The sequence below is a fragment of the Schistocerca piceifrons genome, chromosome 5 (genome assembly GCF_021461385.2).
Source record: "Schistocerca piceifrons isolate TAMUIC-IGC-003096 chromosome 5, iqSchPice1.1, whole genome shotgun sequence".
NCBI classification, from domain to species: Eukaryota; Metazoa; Arthropoda; class Insecta; order Orthoptera; family Acrididae; genus Schistocerca; species Schistocerca piceifrons.
In genome coordinates, this window is record NC_060142.1 from 605,416,467 (window position 1) to 605,433,500 (window position 17,034).

Sequence of the window (17,034 nt, forward strand, 5' to 3'; positions counted from 1 at the left end):
GAATAGGAATTAACATAATGTAAAAGGCTGAAAAAATCGTAGTACACAAAGTTTCCCATTCCGCTGACAGCTTCAGTGCAATATCAGCATACTCAGTGACTGTTCGAGAACCTGAATTTTAATAGCATCTGACCTCATCTTCATATATAGTTCTGCCAATTAGTCATAAACAAAATGATAAATTGCATTTTCTGTTCGAAATATTTAAGCGGTAAAAGTTTCGTCATCATGTATTCTTACAGGTTAGATATAACTATATTTACGTGACAATCATAACCCGAGAAACTACAGTAAAAAGGAGAATAAGGGTTCCATTGCACTTTTCTACACTTACATCCAAAAAGACACTCCTCGAGCCACTGTAAGGTGCACGGCGGAGGGTTACCTGTACGACTACTTGTCATTTTCCTTTCTGATCCACTCGCAAAAACAGAGAGGGAAAAACTGTCTATACTCCCCTGTATGAGCCCTAATTTCTCGTATCTTATCTTCTCCGTCATTACGCGCGATGTGTGTTGGCGGCAGCAGAGTCGTTTTTCAGTCAGCTTGAAATGTCTGTTTTCCATATTTTCTCAATAGTGTTTCCCGAAAAAAAAGTCGCCTTCCCTCCATGAATTCCCATTTGAGTTTCCGAAGCATGTTCGTAACATTTAGGTTTTATCGAACCTACCACTAACAAACCTATTAGCCCCCATCAGAATTCATTCGGTGTCTCCCTTCAATCTGACCTGGTACTCATTGCAAACAATCGAGCAGTACTCAAGGACTGCTTGCACCAGCGTCCTGTATGCAATCCCCTATACAGGTGAACCATTCTTTCCTAAAATTCTCCGAATAAACCGAAGTCGATTATTTGCCTTCCCTACCACAGTTTCCACTTGCTCGTTCCATCTCATATCACGTTTCAACGTTACTCCCAGATATTTAAACGACTTGACTGTGCCAAGCTGGACGCTAGTAATACTGTATCCGACCATTACAGGTTTGTTCTTTGTACTCATCCGCATTAACTTACATTTTTCCACATTTAGTGCTAGCTGACATTCATCACACCTACTGGAATTTTGTGTAAGTCGTGTTGTATCTTTCTGCAGTCACTCAACTTCGAGACCTTACCGTTCACTAAGCCATCATCGGCAAACAACGGCTGCCCACCCTGTCCGCCAAATCATTTATGTATACAGAGAACAATAGTGGTCCTATCACATTTTCCTGGTGCACTCCTGACCATACGCTTGTCTCTGATGTGAAGAACACTGTGAAAATATTTGCAGAAATGAGGTGGGAACCATCCAGATAGCAGTAATGTGACACAAGCTTCTTTTGCAAATGATTTAGGGCACGGCGATATTGCAATTGCGTTTCAGTTGATATGGTTCAGAGACAACTAAGGAAGTGAAAATATTTCAAAAAGGTGGAGAACTAGTCATAATAAGTCGAATTGATCAATTTCAAGAACTGATAAATAGAATGGAGGCACAATCTTTTATAGTACGCAAATCAATGGCGTAACTGTGAAGTGCAACAGACGAAAGTATAAATAATTCCTAAAATAATTCCGTTAAACCGTGAATACAACAACACGCAGGATTACAGAAAGTGACTGAATAAGGAAGACAGTAGGAAACGATGTTAACTATTGTATATGCCTGCTTTCCTTGGATGCGTTTGGTACCGTGGTTCCGTAGGATTTACCAATAAATAAGTGGACTGCTAAACTGCGAAATGATGGGGCATTAGTAACAATAGTCGAGGAACGATGACGATGAAGAAATCTTAATAAAACGTGGAATACACTAACGGGACATTTGAATCAGTAATGAAACTGGAACATACTGTAACATATGACAAATATAATTATAAAATTAATGTATCTGGAATATATACTACACTCTACGGAGGATGTTATAGATAACTTAGTATGGAAAAAGCAGTGTAAAGCAGACAACTGTAACATCATACTGAAGCCACTGCATAAAATATGTTCCTGAAGCCAGTTGAATAATTTATTATTGAAAGGAAACATATTCCTGAATACACCTACGATTGTACACGCTTAACGAGAGTCGAGGTGAAATCAGGAATTTAACCTATAATAAATTACACGCTGTGGGCAGAACATGAAAAAAATTATATTATATATATTTCATTAGCTAACATAGGAGCTAAGTGGTTAAAATACGAACCTGTTCCGAAGAAGTACAATACTAATCTTCATCCGGCATTTCTGATTTACGTTCTGCAGTGTGTTCCAAACCAATTCGAAATCCAAACTTTTGTAGACCACGTCGTATCGTCAACTTATGTGGCAACGTTTTCACCACTGTGATCTTTAGTGGAGCACTACATACTCACTTGAGGAGCAATGAAGTATTATAGTAGTGGAAACTTTGTTTCGACGTTTTGCTATGTGGAGGAGTTCACAACGCAGAGGAATTTTATGAAGGCGCTCTTAGTGCAAACACCATTTACCCTGAAGATATGCCTTAAGCTGATAGATTCCTAAGAAAAGTCTTCCGCAGAAATTCAGGTATTTCTGGTAAGACTGAAAGCAAAACACACCCGAAGAAGAGCTCAACAGGCTTGCATGTGACTCAGTGACGGGGAAGATTATCCGCTTCCTGAAGAAACAGAACGTCAACGACCTTGAGACTAGCACTTGGATGGGTGACCGTCTTGGACTGCCGAGCGCTGTTGACGAGCGGAATGGGCTCAGCCCTTGTGAGGCCAATGGAGGAGCTGCTTCTTTCAGAGGCAACGGATCTTGTTACGAAAACCGATATCAGCCGGAAGAGCAACGTGCTGGTCACATGCCTCTCCATATCGACAACCAGTGACGCCTATCGGTTGATGATGAAACAGAGCTCGGTCGGCACTGGTTGGCCTTCTGAGGCCTCTTTGGAAGGCGTTTAATTTAGCTTAGAAGAAGCAGAACACAGTAACAAACCAGAGATCCTCTCCGAAAATATGACTGCTACGAGGCCAGTGAGCAACGATACAGAACTCACAGCGTATATGACATTAAATGCGAACATTTTAGCTTAGGATTTACTGTGACCGTTATTGATATCGAATGAAACAACAAGTTCACTATTACCATTCACTCGTAATACTAAGCTTGTTGTTTCATTCGGTGTATAACACTCACTGTTTGCGCCGGCGAAACGTTGAGAAAATGGCTACGGCAGAAAACGCTCTACAAAATGGACACCTAACTACACTCTGTGATATCTCTGGAATTACTAAGACGAGCTGTTATATTTTGGAGAACACTCTGAATGAAATTGGTGGACTGCAACTCAGCTAATCTGACCACGGTGAGACAGAAGCGGACACAGAACGTATATATTGCTGAAGTTGACTGAGGATACGGAACAGGCTCCCAAGTATGTGACTGGCTAGAAGATCTCTTAAGTAATACAACCAAGTGTGTGGCCTTCGGCGGCAACTGTTCTTCGGCGACAAGGGTAATATCAGGGGTGCCTCAGGGAAGTGAGATTAGGCCGTTGGTCTTTTCTATACACAGATGGTCTGGCAGACTGTGTGGGCAGCAGTCTGCAGTTATTTGCTGATGATGCTTCCGTGTACAGGAAGGTGTGTGAGTTTAGACTGATGCAAGAAGACCTAGACAAAATTTCTACTTGGTGTGATGAATGGCAGCTGGCTCTCAATGTAAGAAAATGTAAGTTAATGAGTATGAGTAGGAAATACAAACCCGTAATTTTCGGATACTGCATAATTGTATCCTGCTTGATACAGTCACGACGTTAAAACACATGGGCGTAACGCTGCGAAGCGATATGAAACAGAGCGAGAATTTGAAGATTGTTCTGCGGAAGGCTAACGATCGTCTTCGATATCTTGGGAGAATTTTAAGAAAGTGTGGTTCATCTGTAAAGGTGGCCGCACAAAGCAGCTACTGCGACCAACCCTTGAGTACTGCTCGAGTAATTGGGATCCGCACCCGTCAGACCGAAAGCGGACATCGAAGCCATTCAGAGGCGAGCCGCTACATTTGTTACCGGTAGGTTAGACCAGCATACAAGTGTTACTGATATGCTTTGAAAACTCGGACTACTGAGAAAGTTTAGGGAACCGGCATTTGATGCTGAATGGAGAACCATCCGATTGCCGCCAACGTACATTTCGCATAGGTACCACGACGATAAGATAAGTTACGAGAAATTATGGCTCATACAGTGGCATAGACACAGTTACTTTTCCGTCGCTCTGTTTGCGAGTGGAACAGAAAAGGCAACTAGTAGTTGTGGTACACGGTACCTTCCGCCAACCACGGTATGATGGCTTGCGGAGTATATAAGTACAGATAGATGTAAATCAGTGACGACACAATGGAGGAAACGTAAGAAGCTGCGTGGAACAAAAACCGGTGCAAGGTACCCATTTGACAAAGGCAGAGCATTTTAAGACTGAAATGAGAAGGGAATTTAAATACTTCACGCAGTTGGTAGACTAAAACACAAACATCCTTTCACTTGAAGGGTACTAGTAGATCGATGTGACACAGTAAGTCAGCAACTAGATCCAGAAGGCTACCCTGGTTAGAGGAGACGCAAGCTGAGCACGGGAAATGGTTGAGAGACACAGGCTGCCCTCTATCTCACCTTCGAGCACGTGCACGGTGATGCTGGCGGCCCTCGCGTTGGAGGGCGCGCACGTGTAGTTGCCGGAGTCCGTGCGCTCCGCCCTCGGGATGAGCAGCTGGCTGCCGCCGCGCCCCTTGCTCACAGCCACGCCGCGGTCCTCGTCGTAGTTGATCATGCGGTCGTCGTGGTACCAGAAGACGAACACCGGCGCCTCCGTGGCCCGCCTCAACTTGCAGATCAGCCGCAGCTCGCTGCCACTGCGCAGATGCAGGTCCGGAGCTCCGGCAATCTCCGCCACCGCCTCTGTCGACAGCCCAGGTACACAAGTAAGGTCACTTGCTATATCCTACGTCAGAATCACACAAGCCGCCTCATGGAGAATGACACAAGCTACCACACTTTTGACACAACCATCACCTACCTCACATTCCACTCTCTGGTAATCCATCGAGGAAGGTAAGACTGAAACCGGACATGAAACACTTGAATAATAAAAATTGAAATCAATAGCTATATTCTAACTAAAACTTCGTTTCTTCAAACGTGCTACCAGTTTTGACTTGAAGCAGCGTCATCTTCAGGCCCCAAGCCAATATGGCATGAAAGTAAGAAGCACCATAAAAAAGACCAACAGAATCCTCAGATGGAAACAATACAACTTAGTAAACATGTTATGCCAGCATGTACAATCAACAATGTCAAGTGCAGCAGATGCACTCGACTTTGCAAGTTGCAAAAAAAATTGTTCAAACGTGAGCCCTATGGGACTTAACATGTGAGGGCATCAGTCCCCTAGAACTGAGAATTACTTAAACCTAACCAACCTAAGGACATCACACACATCCATGCCAGAGGCAGGATTGGAACCTGTGACGTAGCAGTAGCGCGGTTCCGGACTGAAGCGACTAGAGCCGCTCGGCCACCGCCGCCTGCTTGTAAGTTTCACATGGTGGCACAAAACGCTTAAAAAGTTATACAGTTCCCATTTGAAGACTCCAAATGATGTTCTCATTGAGGTTCGTACGCTGATGGAAGATTTCGCTTGACGCCTGAAACCCACGCTTTTTCGCATCGAAACTGCTGGAATATTTGAAGAAACGACGTTTGAATTGTAGTCCAGCAGTTAGACCATTTGTGGACTTGTTACTGGTAGTTACGGAATCCAATTAATTTTGGCCCCGCTGCACTCGACTTTGTTGGTTGCACATTGTGGTTGAACTTAATAAGTTGTTGTGTTTTTGTTGGGCTTTGTCACTGTGGTTCATACGAGGATGGCATATTTCACTTGGGGCCTGAATACGACGCTTTTACGAGTCGCATGTTTCGAACAAACGACATTTGACTTACAGTACAGCTATTGGTTTCAGTTTTCATGAAAAATGGACATGAGCGTATATCATTGTTGGCCAGGAGGCCCCAGCCGGGGAAGTTCGACCGCCAAGTACAAGTCTTATTTCAGTCGACGCCGAATTGGGCGACTTACGAGCAGGTAATGCGGATGAAATTATGATGAGAACTACACAGCACCCAGGCCCTGAGGGGAGAAAATCTCCTGTCAGGGCGGGGATCGAACCCTGGCCCGCTGACATGGGAGGTGAGCACGTTACCATCCAGCTAAGCCGGCGGACTCAGTTTTCATTACTCCAGTACTTCAAATACCATTCGCCTGTTCCATTTGTGAATGGAGTGCGGGAGGAACTGTAACTTACCCCCTTTTCCCTCCGATCAACTAATAACTAGACAGTGAGGTCGTGTGCCCAAACGGATAGGAAAAAAGGTATCGATTCTGAAACAAATAGTAGCGAACTCCAAACGTTCACACCGTACCAACCTGCAGCTTATTAGCTTTTGAATGTGTTTAACTGATTTAAGTCGAGCAGGTCACATTCGCACTGAACTGGTTTGCAGAGCACATGTTCTATTTTCTTGTAATTAGTTCTTAGTGCACTGTAGACTGTATTAGTCAATTACTGGCCAGTTACTCTCCATAATAGACCTAACAAGGTAATAGAATCCTCATTTTCTTATATACTTACTGTCCAGTTTGAAATACTACGTATCACAAAATGGAAAGCTCATTTCAAAAATTGTAATTTGAAATCTATCATAGGTTCTATGGATAGACATAAAAGTTTGCTTATCTTAAAATCGGATTGCTATATACTATTTACGGAAAAGAAACAACTGGATTGTTCGAAGAGAATAATTCTGTGGCTCAACTGATATCTCAAAAGCTGATGTCAAACAGCTGTCGGGGAAGTCATAATGGAAACATGTGCTTCATGATGCCCCACAGCTTCCAGTCGTTGCTCCACTCAACTTAGCGATATGTAAATCTGTATTTCATGCCCATAAATACCACTTATATGCTGGAGACATTCAATTCCATCCAAGCACCAGCTCCAGGAACGTTGCTGCTGTCGCAACTAGTATTACAGATGACTATCCTTCACATAAGTATCACAATGGGCAAAAACGATAGCTCATAAATTAAACCGCAAGAAGTCAATTATACACTTTTACTTTCGTGTTAGTTCCTCCTATACTGCTTTAAAAACAAATCTCCTGGCACAATTTTGGATGACCATTCACAGTGGGAGGAATACACTGTTGCAGGATGCACAAAATGTCCGTCTTGCCTACGTGCAATCTATCTAAAATTAGACAAAATTTAATACCGCCTATAGTCCTTCCTTCTCGTTACCATTGCGATGTAGTTCAAATCAGAATAAATAAAGAATACGACAGCAGCCTCTCCGGTGCCTTTAACTTGATTTAAATTCTGAAAAGACAGAAGCACAAAAGTACTCTAACATATTCTGGAAGGAAATGGCAACATTGTGCTACCAATATCCGGGAGTTGCCTTAAAGAATGTAATAAAATCTAAATCGACGAAAGGTGCAAATTCCTGACAACACGACGCACATTCTCTGTAGAGAAACTGCTATGAAATCTGTGACAGTGGAAACTTTGTACTTCTTCAGTTGCTCACATTGCAAGATAAACAGATGAAATCACTCGTAAGGGAAGTCGAAACCTGAAAGGATTTCGAGCTTTGAAGCAGAGCGCTATCGTCTGGTGCTAGTTGGAAAGCCGTTGTGAACAGTATATTTCCACATGATCCTGGTACTTGTAGCCATCTCACTGTTACTAATAGAACTGTATAACTAAAACGCATCTAAAAGTTTAGCATCGTCAGCAATATAGGCACCTGTCTGCGAGGCTCAGTGAGTCACAAAGTTGCTCCACCAGCCAATACTTTGCCCGACGATAAAAGTGAAGCACCCAGAGGACGTGGTCGGAAGTTAGTGTAACTTCATAGACGCACATACTATGGACGAGGGATACTCGTCGTCAAGGTTCCAGTGGCCCACGTATGACAGTCAAGAGGGAAGATCGCAGTATTGTGCACCAAGCGTATCGTAATCCCTTCACATCTGTGCGAGCCATCTGCGAACAAGTAACGGGCTCCCTTTGTGCCATACAGCTTTGACTACCAGCAGCCGCACTACAGTACTACCATACGATGCACAGACTGTCACTAACACCACAGCACAATCGGCCAAGCATGGAGTGGTGACATCACTGATTAGTGTTGACTGCTGATGAATGGTGTCGCATTCGCTTAGCGATGAATCTTGGTTCCGGATTGCCTCGGATGGTCATAGGCGTCGAGTAATGTGACGACCTGGGAGAGACCCGTTCTCCCGAACTTTCGGGAAGACACAGCGGTACTGGTTCTGATGCCATGATGTGGAGAGCCAGACGGTATGGTGTAGGGTCACAGTTGGTAGTGATTGAGGGAACTCTGACGGAACAGCGGTAAGTCACGGGCACCCTACTTCCTCAAGTGTTACCTCTCTTATCACCATTTGTCAGCAGGACAGTGAGCGCCCTTCAAGGCATGTTTCTTTATTGTCTGTGTGATGATGAGGTACCCCTGTGGCTGGCAGACCTGTCCCCTATACAACTTACGTGGCAGCAGCTCGCACGTCGACTCCGTCCCAGTGCCAGTCTCCACGAAACCAAGGGCCAGATGAAACAGATGTTGACCAGCTTGCCTCATAAAAGAGAATGCTATTGATTTATGACACCTTACCACCACAGAATCTATGCATCCATCCAGGCCAATGATGTTGCAGGGTCATACTGATAAATGGCCATAAACTTTCAAAATTTGATCATAATTTTTAATTTCAGAAATAATATCACATACCTTCTCAACCTGTGAAGTTTCGCTTCGTCTGCTCCTCACTTATGTGCGACTGACTTTTTATTTCAGGCTCTGTGCCCGCCAATGCAGGTTTTCCTTCCGCCAACAGACACAGTAGAAGGAGATGCACAGACCAGCCAGTCCACAAGATGATACTTAAACGTCTTAGCAGTCAAGCTTATTTACTTGTAGCATTGTAACTTACGGACATTCGTGTGATTGTGATTGGTGAAGAAGGTGAACTACTTGAAGCAGAGATCCCTATCATTTTATAAACAAAATGTTATGAAATCTTCTGTTGAAGTGGTGTTTCTTTTAACGGTAAAAATTACACAGAGAAAACACTAGAAGTTTGGGAAATCTGATATGATATTGTACAGAAAGGAGTAAACAGATCGAATACTAAATTAGGAGGTAGAGAACCACAGCGGTACTGATTATAACAATGGATGTTTCAAGAGGAAACATCTTGATGCGTCAACGGATAGTTAATTTGATGGTCGGAAGTGGCGGGGGGGGGGGGGGGGGGGAGGTACAAATTGTAGCAGGAGATTATAATGACAACTAGGGTATAACTAACGGCGGAGCTACGTTACCGTTACTGCACTTCACCTCTAAATATCCACTTGCATGCATTTCCTTGCTGTTAAACCTAGGTCGCATATTATGACCAGTTCGACTGATAACGGATATTATGGCGAATTAATGAACTTGTTACTCGTTCCAAGCAGTTCAAGTACACTCAGACTCAGTAGTCTCCCGTTATACAACAATACAGTGAGGTGACAAAACTAATGCGATAACAATACGCACACACACATATGGCGGCAGTATCGCGAATAAAAGGGCAGAGCATGGACAGAGCTACCATTTGTGCTCAGGTGATTCATGTGGGAAGGTTTACGGCATAATTATGGCAACGCGACCGGAATTAGCCGATTTTGAGCACGGGATGGTACTTAGAGCTAGATGCATGGGACATTCGATTTCGGAAATCGTTACGGAGATCCTCAGTGTCAAAACTGTGCAGGGAACACCAAATTTCGGGCATCATCTCTCACCACAAACAACACGGACTTCACTTACACAACAGAGCAGCGGCTTTTGTGTAGAGTTTCCAGTGCCAACAGACGACAATACTGCGTGAAATAACCGCAGAAATCATTGTGGAACTTTTTAGACGAACTTATCCGTTACGACGGTGCGGTGAAATGTGAAGTTAATGGGCTATGGCGACCGACGTGCGTGCCTTTGCTAAGAGCATGTCTTCGCCTTCAGCGCCTCTCCAGGGCTCGTGACTATAACGGTAGGACCGTAGACGATTGGATAACCGTGACCTGGTCAGATGAGTCGCAGTTTAAGTTGGTAAGAGGTGAGGATTCGACTGAGGCGCAGAACCCATGTTGCCAACAAGGAACTGGACGAACTGGTGGTAGCTCCATAATGGTGTGGACTGTGTTTACATAGAAAGGACTTACTTGGAGGCCATTTGCCGCCATATGTGTGTTTCATGTTCACAACAACAATACAAGATTTGTTGGTGACAATGCCCTATGTCATCGGGCAACAATTTTTCGCGATGGGTTTGAAGAAAATTTCGGACAATCCGAGCGAATGATATGACCACCTAGTCTCCCAACACCAATCCAGTCGAACATTTATGAGACGTAATCGAGACGTCAGTTCGTGCTCAAAATCCCGTGTTGGCCACACTTTTGCTGTTATGGACGGCTATTGAGACAGCCTGGCAGAAGTGTGTCCGGCACGATATTAAAAGATCTCTCATGACTTTTGTCGCCCCAGAGTTCAACATCATCCTCTTTACACTGTAGCTCTTAAGACCATGGAAACGTGACGCGAGTAGTTAGACTGACAGTACAGATGGATTACGTCCGAATACACACGTCTACATCTACATCCATACTCCGCAAGCCACCTGACGGTGTGTGGCGGAGGGTACCTTGATTACCTCTATCGGTTCTTCTATTCCAGTCTCGTATTGTTCGTGGAAAGAAGGATTGTCGGTATGCCTCTGTGTGGGCTCTAATCTCTCTGATTTTATCATCATGGTATCTTCGCGAGATATACCTAGGAGGAAGCAATATACTGCTTGACTACTCGATGAAGGTATGTTCTCGAAACTTCAACAGAATCAACAAAAGCCCGTCTGTACTTCGCGATAGCGACCGACTGATTCACAATTCTGATTTCAGTTCCCAATTGACGTAGGACCTTAAGGGCATCGTCGACACGAGAACAAAAATAATAATTCATGACGTATTGTCATTAGACAAATATTGGTTTTTGATCTTAGTAGCGAATTAGCCGGCTGTAGGTGCATTAACATAACATTAAATTTGGGTAACGCTCAGCAATAATCACAGGAAAAAAAGTGAAAGTGTAAGAAACAGATTTCGACAAGAGGATTAACCAGCTCTAGATGTACTAATATAACAAAAAATGTGCGGTAACACCAAGCAATAATCTTTCGAAAAAATTAAAAATAGTTGTAAAGTAGTAAAGTGGTAAACATATTTCCACATGTGAGGATATTGGTTCTTCACTTATCCTTGAACTTAAAGAATAACGTTTACCTAGAGATCTTAAGACTTAAAGACGATGAATTCACATCCCCACGAGATCAAGTTCACTTAAGGAATGTTGCTTCATGAGAACACAACTTCCAAAGACAATTTCAAAATAATATCTGTGAAATATATCCGAAATGTGGTGTTCAAACAAACTGAAAGTGAAGAAAATGCACATAACACAGTTATTCCCCGAACATGCTTACGTATAGAACTGTAGCAATTAAAGTGGAAGTAGCTGTTCATCAACTATCAATCAACAGGCGCATAACAATCCAAAAATCTTCCACCGTCCTTCCTCGACTAAAGAACTAGCACTTACATAAATCTACTTTACAGACATGTTATTATTCACATAATGTAACTAACAAAATGATTTAGGATGGATGTGAAATTAAGCCACTATTTACTTATGGCACTGTGGCATGCGTGTAATTCTTTTACCTAAACTTTAAAATATATTTCATGCAAAGAAATAAATAATTTTTACATCTGCAAATATCGAGTACTTGTTATTAAACGAACTCATGTTCTGGACAGTGCATGCTTAAGAAGGGTTATCACCTAATAAGTATTATCATTGTGAACATGCACCAACTAATTACGTGACCATGGAGCAATATTAATTATGCACTGTATAAAATGTTCATACAATATGTATTTAATTTGATAGTAAGTTGCACAAATGTTAAAGGTTAGTAAGCTCAGAAATGAAATATAAACTAGAAGTTTGTGGTGACAGGTCTGTGACATACAGTTTGCAAATATAGTACTTATTTGTACATAAATACTTCAGTATTTTAAATAACCAATACAAACAAACTTTAGAACACGGTATTTTATTTTAGCTGTCCACTTCACATATGGATACTCTCCTTTGTGGAGAAACCGAGCGACTTTTAGTTCTTCGAAGGCAATTGAAGTCTCACAGCATTTCATAACATATGTGTATGTGTTTACAAACACACGGAGTCCCGGGTTACCTTCAGCACATTCAGTGCACAGTTTGTTCTGTACAGCTGTGCCTGGTACTACCACATCACGAAAGGTTCGCCAAACCAAGGTATCAAGTACGATAACGTTGCGTTTCGCACATGAAGATAATACTCGTCTTCTAAAAGCCACTGTATGCAGTTCGGGGTGCGAGAAAATCTCTTATAGCTTCTTTTTGCTATCCAGCTCGATTTCAGAAAATAGTATAATGCGGACCAAAACACTGTTTGCTCCTCTTTGCAGATTCAAGCTTTTTAGAGCAACCCATTAACGACTCCCGCTGCCATATGGCAATGGTGTGCTCGACTCTACTAAATAGTAGAGTCGTGCACACCATTGCTCCGGAGAGATGTGCGTTTCGGTTGAGTATATTGCTGAGCATAGAATTTTTGTAACATCTTGTGTATTAATGTTACAGGTGCACTGCTGCGCGTGTTAATATAAATTCAACAATCTGAATAAATAATGACCACCATCTCTTAGTCGGAACACTGCTGTTCCTATATGACAACGCAAGGTGTTTGCACTACCTATATTATTCTCCGTGTTCCTTTTATATATTATGGCACGCATTTCGCTTATTGGAGCTATTTCTTGTCATATTTTCATGGAGCCTCCAGACATCACTGTAGAAACCGTTGAGAATTCAGAAGACAGGAACGAAGTCAGATGTATGTGTTATTCCCGATATAAAACACAGTTTTATGATTAAAGCTTTATATATCACTTACCAGTGTTCAATATACATGGTGGACCATTTTAATTTATAATAGGGAATACCTAGGGATAGAGATGAGATATAGCAAAGTGTTTTAGATAGAAGCTGAAGGTGGCAAAGACGATGACGCATTGATACTTGAACGTGATATTCAGGGTGATTTGGAGGTTCAAGTCATTTTTAAAAAATGAAAACCCTAATATCTGATTCAGAATTTGAAAAGAGCGGCTAATTTTACATATAAAATGACACGTCTTTCAAGGCCATGCCCAGGTCAATGAAGGTCACACACTCAAGTATATTTTTGGTTCTAGTAGGGATTAATTCAGATCGGAGGAGAGATACAGCAAAATACAATGTTAGATACAAACTGGAACGAGCATCCCGAAGAATGAGACGGGAGAGGACACATTAAACGACTTGTAAATCGATAAGCTACTTTTTATTTGTCATTCTTCTGTCTTGCAAATGTCAAAGTAACATTTATTTGTTGTGAAGCATTCGTATTTGCCAATATAAACTTAATTTAAAACTGAAAGTTTAAATTCCACTTTGATCTTTGGAAATCCGAGGCCAGAAATAAGAGTTTCCATCAAACACAACACAACCTTCGAAAGACCTTCAATAATTACCTCTGAAATCATGGTTATTGGTAACGAAACGTGTCCCCTTATGCCCCTTCCAATTGGCACCTAACGTTGTATGTTGCTGTATCCCTGTTCTACCTTCACATAACCTTAAAAACCAAATTCAAGGTCACGGCTATTAGTAGCAATGCGTAATTCTAATTGGCACCTTCTACTGTTGACAAAAATATTTTGCTGCCTCTCATCTCCATACCAATTTATTCCCCATTACGGAATAAAATGGTCCACCCTGTACAATTATAGACTTGTGGATACTTTAGCATCTCGGCAGTGTTAATGCAGAAGCCAGACTTTTCAGTGACCATCGATTATGAAACTGAAACTTAATTAGCGGAACCTTCACATTTGCCTGACACAGCCTCACATCATATTGTACCTCCAACCAATGATAGTGCTATGCAAACCCCGTCATTGTGAAATGTATCGAAATGGAGCAATGACGCCCACCAAAAATGGATAAATGGAGGAGATTCTGACCATGAATCCAATACTTAACTTCGTGAAGCTGATTAATCTAAATATAAATGCATCTGCTATGGAGATTTTTGTAATGTTTATAGACAACGACATAATTTAGCATTTAGTTGAAGGAATAAGACATCGCGCATTATTAACTAACTTTCGAGATTGAGATATACCTTCTGACGAGATTCAAAGCTTCATTGGGATTTTGTTCATTAGTAGATACAAATTTCTGCCAACTAAAAGACACTTCTGGGTGAGCAATGACGACACCAAAACCCAAGCTCTGTGTAACTCTATTACAAGGGATGCATTTCTACAAATCTGTCTAGTTATGCGTTACGCCGGTAACACCAAAACTGACCTTAACGCTAACGCTTTTAAGATACGTCTGGATATGGAAATGCCACTAAAGCAGCGTACAGATCATTTAGTACCTGAAGAGCAACTGGCATTTGTCGAAAACATGGTTAAATATTATGGACGCCATGGTTGCAAGCTGTAGATTAGGGGTAAACCAAAAGGATTTGGTAACGTAACTATGGGGCTTCAACACCAATAATTGTTACGTAGTCAACTTTGATATTTACCAAGGTGGTGAATTTTGAGATTTACCAAGGCAGAGCTCGAAAAGCATACTTCGAGACAGTATTACACAATGCAGCGAGCCCCTTACTGGTATTACCTATGAGTTAATGAAAATCCAGCTGAGAGAAAGAATTTACGTTACAAGTTTCTGAGGTATAATCTGTATTCGGTTTTGTAATTTTCTCATTTTGAAATTTTCCTGATGTTCACCCACTAGAAATATAAGAGAACAGAACTCCAAACAACTGTCCACTTCAGAGTAAAGGTTATTACGCCGAGGCCGATCATTTTTTTTTTTGCATGTGTCTTGTAACAGGTCTGCGGCCCCCCACTTATTCCTCTTCTGCGCTAACCTCTTCATCTTAAATAGCACTCGCAGCCTAGGTAGTATATTTTATGTTGAATGTATTCGAATCTCAGTCTTCCCCCACAAGTTTTACGCTCTGCAGTTTCCTCTAGTACTATAGAGGTTATTCCCTGGTACATTAACGCATCGTTATCTTCATGCCCGTTCTTCTTGCCAGCGTTTTGGCTGTTTCAAATGGCTCTGAGCACTATACGACTTAACGTCTGAGGTCATCAGACGCCTAGAACTTAGACCTAATTAAACGTAACTAACCGAAGGACATCACACACATCCATGTCCGAGGCAGGATTCGAACCTGCGTCCGTAGCGGTCGCTCGGTTCCAGACTGAAGCCCCCAGAACCGCACGGCCACTCCGGCCGTCTGTCAGCGTTTTCCACATGTTCCTTCTTCCGACGATTCTGTGGAGAACATCCTTGTTTCTTATATTATAGGTTCTCCCCATTTAACATTCTTCTGTTCCACCACATCACAAACAATTTCTAAGTACTTCTCCTCTGGGTTCCGCACTGTCCGTTACTGACCACCATATGGTGCTGGGCTCCAAACGTAAATTCTAAGAAATATCTTCCTCAAAATGAGGCAGTGCTTGACACCATTAGATTTTTCTTCTTCTCTTCGTCACGAATGACCTCCATGGCTGTGCTAGTGCGCTATTCGCGGAGTCCTTCCTTCATCCGTCATGGATAATCCTGATTCAAGGATAGCAGAGTTCTTTAACTTGGTCTGACTCGTGATCCCCAATTTTTCTCGCTTTTTTTTCATTTCTGCTACATCTTATTACCTTGGTCTTCCTCCAGTTTACTCTCATTCCTCATATACAGGGTGAGTCACCTAACGTTACCGCTGGATATATTTAGTAAACCACATCAAATACTGAGAGGGGCTAGTGTAATTGTTTAATACAAACCGTACAAAAATGCACGGAAGTATGCTTTTTACCACAAACATACGTTTTTTTAAATTGAACCACGTTAGTTTTGTTAGCACATCTGAACATATAAACAAATACGTAATCAGTGCCGTTTGTTGCATTGTAAAATGTTTATTACATCCGGGGATATTGTAACCCAAAGTTGACGCTAGAAGCCTCCGACGTTCAGTTACGTGTTGTAACAAACACGGGCCACGGTCGGTGAGCAGCATCTGCTGGGACATGTTTACGATGACGACCGTGTTTACTAGTGTGGCTGTAGTGTACTGTTGTGGTTTGGTCTAGCTGTCGCAGTGTCCGCATGTAGCGTTTGCTGCTATTGTTATTCTGCATTCGTCTCCGCAGGCAGACCAACTGTAGTACACCGTGTTACCAGACGTCTGTGATAGTGTAGTTTTGTAGGAACTGTGACCATGGTGTATTCGAGCTCTGAAATGGCGGAGATGATACTCATCTGTGGCGAGTGTCGACGAAATGCAGCTGAAGCCTGCAGGGTGTATGCAGAACGGTACCCGGACAGAAAGCATCCAACGTGCCGCACACTGCAAAACATCTACCGCCAACAGTATGCAACAGGTATGGTCGTAGCACGCAAACGGGTCCGTAATAGGCCCGTCACAGGAGAAGCAGGTGCAGTTAGTGTGTTAGCTGCTGTTGCCATGAACCCATACATGAGTACACGGGACATTGCGAGAGCAGGTTGACTGAGTCAAAGTAGTGTCATGCGCATACTGCATCGTCACCACTTTCACCCGTTTCATGTGTCGCTACATCAGCAATAACATTGTGATGACTTTAATCATCGAGTGCAATTCTGTCAATGGGCATTAACAGAGAATGCGTGGCAGTTCTACCTGTTTACCCATGAAGGGGGTTTCACAAACCACGGGGCAGAGAATCTACGGAACATGCATTACT

At 42.5% G+C, this 17,034-nt stretch overlaps 1 protein-coding gene across 1 annotated transcript in view; it reads right to left on the reverse strand.

Annotated features, from left to right (window-relative positions):
- LOC124799163 (igLON family member 5-like) overlaps nucleotides 1-17,034 on the reverse strand; it is a gene marked incomplete at its 5' end in the record, with an annotated part of 186,819 nt that overhangs the window by 17,297 nt on the left and 152,488 nt on the right. Inside the window, one exon of the mRNA XM_047262702.1 lies at nucleotides 4,626-4,910. Coding sequence (XP_047118658.1) covers nucleotides 4,626-4,910 — 285 coding nt within the window. The remainder of the gene's footprint in view (nucleotides 1-4,625; nucleotides 4,911-17,034) is intronic.